Source organism: Pyrus communis, chromosome 1 (assembly GCF_041283825.1).
Source record: "Pyrus communis isolate YQ-2024b chromosome 1, ASM4128382v1, whole genome shotgun sequence".
Taxonomy (NCBI): Eukaryota; Viridiplantae; Streptophyta; class Magnoliopsida; order Rosales; family Rosaceae; genus Pyrus; species Pyrus communis.
Window position 1 is genome coordinate 16,653,382 of NC_142565.1, and position 7,781 is coordinate 16,661,162.

The 7,781-nt window shown below is 36.4% G+C and overlaps 1 protein-coding gene across 2 annotated transcripts; it reads right to left on the reverse strand.

Moving 5' to 3' along the window:
- Positions 1–2,576: 2,576 nt before the first annotated feature.
- On the reverse strand, positions 2,577–6,309 carry LOC137720994 (Eukaryotic aspartyl protease family protein). Of its 2 annotated transcripts, none has more exons than XM_068460123.2 (10): positions 5,830–6,309; positions 5,578–5,716; positions 4,668–4,909; positions 4,344–4,571; positions 4,092–4,230; positions 3,944–4,014; positions 3,741–3,840; positions 3,506–3,566; positions 3,325–3,396; positions 2,577–3,054 (listed from the first exon to the last, which is right to left on the reverse strand). In XM_068460123.2, the coding sequence occupies exons 1-10, from the start codon at positions 6,144–6,146 to the stop codon at positions 2,819–2,821; spliced, it is 1,605 nt and encodes a 534-aa protein (XP_068316224.2). In that variant the 5' UTR covers positions 6,147–6,309; the 3' UTR covers positions 2,577–2,818. The 2 variants fall into 2 exon arrangements, with proteins under 2 accessions (XP_068316224.2, XP_068316225.2); XM_068460124.2 differs by having other exon boundaries at positions 4,668–4,943; positions 5,830–6,279.
- Between the last annotated feature and the right edge of the window lie 1,472 nt (positions 6,310–7,781).

The window sequence follows — 7,781 nt, forward strand, 5'->3', positions numbered from 1 at the left end:
TTACTTTTATGAATGGATGAAAATTGGTTCACTACTTGTCTCATTGATGAATTCTTTATGTGTTTTGTACGGATGCATACTTAGTAAGCATATCTAGGATTCTAATGCTATGAATATGTGTGTGCCTGCTCTTGTCAAATGAGGACCTACATATGTTCTAGAGTAGTATTTGTTAATTGCGATTAACATGTGAACCAATTTCTAGGATAAGTAAGACAACATTAGTACTTACGATGCCTTGTGATGACTCAAACTCTTTTCTTTCTTAATGATTTCTACTTGTTAAATCTATGAACATGCCATTCTAGATTGCATGTTAGGGACTAAGTTAAGTTGAAAACACCATTCTCTTAACATACTACATAAGAAAGAGTAATAGGTTGAGTTCTAACATTGAGCCAACTTGAACATCTTCATCTGGAAATAGAAGGAATTTGAATGAAACATAACATGTTTGCATGATTATTTGGTGGTGGATAGCAATTCCCCTAACTCGTTTTTCTTAATTTGCGAACTACTTAAAATATGTTTTTGTCCTGTTTTTGTTCGATTTAATTTAAATAGAAAATCAACTCCAAAAATCCCAAAAATTTATGTGAGTGTAGCTCTATGTGTCTAGTATTTGCATATAAAATTTTGTAGACTTTAGATAAGTGTAAGTCGGTCTAATAATTATTTTTCGGTGGCTGGCTAGTAGGGACAGCAGCCCTGTTTTTGTGACATTTTAAGTAGTTAGATAAAACAATCTTCTGCGGGAAAGACCCTTATTTTCATATGCTACAATTGACAAATCATAGTGTTAATAAGGAAAATCAATAGGACATTTGTGTGCTACTTTGTGGTGTGCTTTTAATCCTATCAGAAAACAAGAGGGAGGAAATGATGGAAATGGTAACCTATTGTTTATCATGTACATTGTTGTTAAAGATTAGTACTCTGGTGTTGAAATTATGATTATGTTACTCTTGTTGCTAATCAGTTTGATTTATGTTGCAGCTTGCAGGTTGTTAGAGAAAATGTGATTATTAATATCTATGTGAACATGACATATACATATGCATTGCGAAGCAAGAAAGGGAGTTGAGTTGTGTTGAGTTGTGAAGATATTCAAGGGCTCAAGAATTCCTTGAATATAAAATAATGAACCTTGTATACGTCAGACGTTGGGGGAAGGCTTAAGTATACAATTAGTTGTTTATTAAAATAATGAAATCTTGTATATGTCAGTGTCGAGAGAAGTACCTATATAATAAAGTGGAAATTGAGAATTTAATTATAAAAAATTGGGCTTAAGCAATGAAAGGGAGTTAGATCATATTCTAAGGTATTCGAAGACAAGTGGTATAAGCATGGTATGGGACGTGCAAACTTAGGTGCCTTAGGTATAAGATGGAACTTACATCTTAACTTGTGAATAGTCATTATTCACAGGTCGAGGCGTGACAATTTTATCTCATGTTTTCTTGAACCAAGTCTTAACTATCCCCTGAGCTTGTCTCAGTTTTGGGCTTCATGCCCTTTACCTGGCCTTTTTCGCCTACTTTTACTGCTTACTGTCTTTTAATTTTCCCTCATCCCTCTTCCTTAGCCATGATATTATATCCCCACCGCAACCATGTGCTCAGATCGACAGGCTTTGATCAGAAATTGGATATCAGATCCACTTCCCTCCCTCACTTTTCCTCCCTCAACCGACATGCCAAATCCCCATCGAGGCCAAGTGTTCTACAACCTTCTCCACAGTAAGAGTATTTAACATACCCCTCACTCTCACTTTATACCCGTACTTTGTTTATATATATTTGAAAGGGTTCGTAAGGGGGACTTGGATCTGGTGTCTACTTTCTCAGTTCGGTGTTTTGGGTTCGTCCAAGGATGTAACAGTGACAGCGGTCTGGTCTGGTTTGGTTTATACTACTTGAGATTAGGGTTTTTTGTTGTTTGTTTTTGCAAACTTCATACCTAAGCTTGTGTGAATCTCCCATTGTATCTTGGGTTGCAACTCTTATTTTGTTTAGGCCTTTTGATGGAAAACTTTAGTTTTAATGAAAAATGACAAATAAAGGTGTAGTGAATAATATCCAGAACAGGTAAAAATGTGATTTTTCATTACAAGTGAACAGTCCTGAAAGTGTTTCGTCAGACCTCCCTTTATTTTATTTGTTGTTGTTTACCAACCTCTTTTTGAACCTTGTACTAGTTTTTAATGTACTGGATGTTCTCTTCTTGACCAAAAAAATCAGGGAGTGTTGGATGAACATTTACTGATACAAGTCTTGCACAAATTTCTTGACCAAAAAAATCAGGGAGCGTTGTGAAGCTAAAGCATTGACGATTAATCTTTAGCTAAATGTGTGATCCAAAATCCCAATCCAACAACATAAGCATCCATCCGGCAACATTTCTTCTCTAAATGCATAATTTTTCACTCATTCCGCTCTAAAAATATAACCAGCAAGCCAAGAGAGAGGGAGTGGCTGAGTCACCAACAGTAAATTCCTAAGAATAACATGTAAGGATTAGTAAGAAAAACCGGGAAACCGATCGAAGGTGGAAAAAAAATTGAGAACGACGGGTAAGTTCGAGGATATATATATTAATACAGGAAAAGCTACAAACAATGCATGTCCCTAGAAGCCCCATTTAAATCCAATGACGCATGATCACTGAAAAAAATGATGCCAATGGATATCAGACCTGCTCTATATTTTTATGTATTCCGGGGGCAGGAAAAGGAAAAGAAAACCCCCGATTTACATGTAAGACTACGTAGATGTCAACCCGATGCAGAGGTACATATGGTGGCAGTGGCATCCTTCTAGAATACGAAGATGATAAGACATAATCTAAGCAGTAGAGACAATAATCTCAACGAAGGAATCTGGGATGAGATGAGCCGACTCGATGCAGCTGATGGTTTTGAGGGAGCTCTTCCAGCAACAGCAGGAGCAAACCCACCGGGGGTGCTCTGCTGCTCATTTGTTGGCAAGGGATTTGGTGGTGTGCCTTTTGGAGATGCTAGGGGCATACTTTTAACATCATTCAGATCTCGGCCTGCAATGCGTGAATTTGTAAGCAACCGTAGAGTTACACTTTTCACTTTTCAATTTTATCCTAATACAGTGGATTGAACTAAGCATAAAGCCGTCACATAATCTTAAGGTTAGCAAAAATAAAAGGATATCAGCCAGTGGCCTATAAGTTTCATGCCAGACTGATGACTTCCAGCATCACTTTCGGCTAAATAGTGACATTTCCCCCATCACATGAGACAAGGACAACCAATTGTAGGCAGTACTATATCGAGAAATTCAGAGAACTCACAATTTGAACGCGACCAACCTAGCTTCAAGTTCTCCCTATCGAATACTGTCCGGTATCCCGTCATGAAGTTCTCTGCACAAGGAAAGTCTCAGATAACAAGATGTTTAACAGGGATAAGGGGAAGTAAGAAAAAATCAAAGAACTAAGCTGCAATTTTGCTAGAGAAATTATTCATGCTTACGTCCAACCGTTCCAGTATCTCCCTCTGCTGGCTGTATGGCCAAACAGAATCCAATAACTCCCTGCACCAGGAAGGCCTAATTTGTAAGATTCTAATTCAATTGGTTCCATCTTGCTTCAAAACTGAGATAAGAAATGGTTTACCCAAGCTAATTCACATATTGACAGATACACACATAATGAAACTTAATTTAATTCACATCTATATGAAAAATTTCAAAAGCTGGTTTACCTACCTGATCACCGTGTATCAGAAAAACAGGATCATGGACCACAATACTGTTGTTAGCAAGGAACATAAGCGTCACAGAAGGCACTTTGGGCAGATCTTGAGAACTGTTCTAGGAAAAAATACCCCAATAATGGCATAAGATTGTGCCCACAACTTTTGGAAGTGGGCATGGAGTTTCTGAAACCATTTAACTTCATGAAAACTCACCTCGTATTATAGCAGTACTTCCAAGGAGATCCTGCATAGTTAGCAACTGTTGCATTTACTCGTCTGTCAAACTATCAAAAAATGGAAGAGGTATATCAGCGATGTAGATAATAAATATAGATATTGGAATCTTACAAAAAAAATGTACCTCCATTGCAATTTTATCGTACACTGCTTCTGGAAGAAATGTAAATGATGTCCCACTGTCAACCAGTGCTTTGAAGCTTGTCTGCTTAAGGCAAGAATTGCCAATACAGCACGCTTCCACACCAATGATATACATTTCACTGAAATAAACAACAATGGAGGCTTCAGCATATACAAAAAATTTAGCTTAGCAATTATAGAGAATTGTCACTTAAAGTTGCAATTCAAAAAGAACTGTATGGATAGTTCATACTAATTTCCATTAGAAGGCAGGAAGGATGTAGATTGTTGTGTAGCCGGACCCTGGTCCCCAAATAGTAGTCTCCCAGAACTGTCCTCGTCAAAGCACATCGAGAAAGAGTTCTTGGTCAATCCCGCTTTAGCAAGTAAAGTAGGAACTGAAGTCTGTCCAAGTCCTAGACCCATAAGACCATCAGGAGCAATTCCATCCAGGTAACCACCACTTTGCTTCATACCACATCTGTATATAAGAAAAGTTACTATCAGACACAGAATTCCATATTACTAATGGAACTATTTTATACATTGAGTTTAACAAATTAATGACATATCGCACCCTATGATAACAGGGGCTCGAATAGAAGCTGTTGATGCATCATCACCGCCAGCTGCTAAGTGTAATATGTCCTCCACAAGCAATCCAGAACTTGATGTATTTTCTGTGTAGTACTCAATAGTGTAAGGGCATGTCTGCTTCGAATTCTTGCACTTTGGACCAGATTCACATAACTCATGGCTGCAAGATACATGCTTGCTGGTGTTTGAACCAGATGGGCTGTACTCGTGTAAATCCCTATCCTGCATAATAGATGCCCCAAATATGAGGGAGCACCTGCCAATCAATTATTGGAAATAAGTGCTAAACCTGCTGACAAGTCTTAGAAGAGACTTACTGACTCTGCTAACCATTCACTTCCACCTTTACACATACCTTGAAATACATGAATTATCCAATCGAACCTAATTCTAGGCACCTCACGAGCCCCCAGATTCTACTTATCGAAACGATGACCATTAAACAATGTTTGATGGGTCTGGACCTTCTATAGGATTGTGGGTTGGGAGAAGGGGGGCCTTAACTTTTTCTAACAATTTTCTTGCATACACATTAAGATGCAAGTAGTTCATGGCATAATTGAAGAAAGTTGAGGTTCCACTATAAAACTAATTTGCAATATGAAAAGCAACACAATTACTTATAAGCACATGCAAGATCCCGTTTTTTCCTAACATAGGATTGATACTCTTAACACAACCCCCCACACGTGGCAAATTTTCAAGTCCAGCACATGGACAACCAAATAATATTAAATAGAGCGAGTAGCCCAATTACTTATAAACACATGCAAGGTCCGTTCTTATAATATGAAATACAAAAACTATGCTGCAAAACATAAAATCATGCAACGGCCAACAGAAATCTGAAAAGGCAATGGAAGCATAATTAGAGGTAAAGGGTAGCCTACCAGAGTAGTAGAGTAAGTCGCGGATAGAGGAGCGCATTGTATGCAATCACATGGAACCCAAAGCAGATCACTCCCAGTATCCAATGCAACCAGAAACGAAACATTGGGCGTCCCTATATCAATCCACGTATAATGCAACCTAATACGCACATCGACATTCCGAAAACTTCATTTTCCATTCTATATGCTTGAAAACTTTGAAGTTAGAAAACCAAGTGAAATGAAATAAGATTAGGAGAAATTAAGACAAACCAGCCCAAGTCGTTGCCAAACGACACCGTATTGCTACCTTCAGAGGGGAAGAGGAACTGGAAGTGCCGGCGAGAGCCGAGCTTCATATTCTGTTTCTGGAAGTCGATGCTTGCGAGCAGGTGGTAGTAGCCCATGGTGCTCCTCTGCGGCCACCGACCTAAGGCCTTGGGGTCTCCATTCCTCGAAATCCGAAGCGTCTTCGCTTCGTCGGAGAAGCGGTGTATCAGCCTCGACGACAGCATAAGCGCGCGAGCACTATGAAGCTGTGTAAGCACGAACGCCACTAGCATAGCAGAGAGCAGAGATCGCGCCGCCATGGCGACTCCAAGAGAGAAACCACCTCAGCTTAGCTTGAGATCTGATATGAGAGAGAGAGAGAGAGAGGGGTAAAGTGGAGGACGAGGGGAAGAGGACGATGGAGGAGAGTAGTGACAGAGCTATGGCCCTCCCTATTGCCTCTTGGGGAATGTCTAATTAAGCGAATGGGATGATGATGGTTTATTGGTTAATTAGTTAATTAAGTGAATTGTTATTGAGATTTCAATGATTCTAAATTTTTTATATTTAAAAAGAAAAATACGAGAAATGTAGAAAGAAAATTTTAAAAAACTAACAACACTTCTCTTAATTAATTTGTTTAATTAATTTAAGTGAGTGAATTAATTTGTTTAATTAATTTAAGTGAGTGAGTGAGTGAGGGGGTCTTTACGTGTCCACCGTTTCAGGGAGTTGTGACACCTGGGCGGGGACCGCTTGGCTATCCCTTTTTATGCGCTTTTCGTCTCCTTCTTTTCATTTTAAATTGCTTACATTTTTTCTCCTCACCAGTGTACGATTATCATAAATTTAATTATTTGTTATATTTTATTTCACTTAATTCTAATTAATTTTTAGCATAAATGTTACTTTTTTTATTTTTAAAAAAAAATTAATCAAGTTTAAATGAAATAACACTTGTCAATAAATTAAGAATATGGTCAACGTACACCAAAATTTAAGATAGTGAGCAAGACTGCTCATTTTACAATTTACAATAAGAGTTAAAAAAATTATCGAAAATATCAAAACCTACTGAAATGGTACGTAATTTAAATCGAATAAAAAATAGACCAAACCAAAAGTACTGAAATATTTGGTACCCTAACGGAATTGAAACCGAAAATTTTGGTACGTCCATCAATTTTAAATATTGAATTTTTTGTTAATACCAGAGCCAGTTTTAAGATTTTTAAGAACATTTTTATCCACTACTATAAACTTGACATGTGTCACTAGTCTTCACTCTAGTTAATTATTTAATTAATCAATCACTTTTAATTTTTAAAATGATTTAAAACTAAAAAAATAAAATTAAAAAAAAATAAAATAAGAAATTTGATATAGGTTCAATTTTTGAGCCAATAGTAGGAAGACTCCAGTTTACCAAAATAAGTCCAATTCCTTAAAATTAATTATTTTATTATCATTAATTATTTCTTTAATGATAAGATATATTATAAAAATCAAATTTCTTCCTAATTATCTTTTGAGTAAATTACATAAAACTACCTTAATTATGGATCGAATCATAATCTCATACCTCATGTTTTTAACATTGCAATGTTATACCTTAATTTATGAATTTGTTGCAATATCATACCCCAGTTAATTTTCTATCAATCTAACTATTAAATAATGACGTGGCAGGAACAGGTCCACTCATTCACCAATTAGAATAAAAAATTAATTAATGTTTGATAAATTTTTAATTTTTATTTGACGGAGGTATGACATTACAACGAATTCATAAGTTAAGGTGTAACATTGCAATGTTTAAAACATGAGGTATGAGATTGTGTTTAGACCTATAGTTAAAATAGTTTTATGTAATTTACCCTTATCTTTTTAATTTTTTTTAATTTTTTTTTTTTTTTGTTTTTTTTATAGAAGCAATAAATAATTTCATTGATCAA

Coding starts and splice junctions, on each gene's coding strand:
- LOC137720994 (XM_068460123.2), bottom strand. CDS start 6,146: ATGGCGGCGCGATCTCTGCTCTCTGCTATGCTAGTGGCGTTCGTGCTT. Junction 4,572..4,667: donor CGAGCCCCTGTTATCATAGG/GTGCGATATGTC, acceptor TCTTATATACAG/ATGTGGTATGAAGCAAAGTG. Junction 4,015..4,091: donor ACGATAAAATTGCAATGGAG/GTACATTTTTTT, acceptor ATTTTTTGATAG/TTTGACAGACGAGTAAATGC.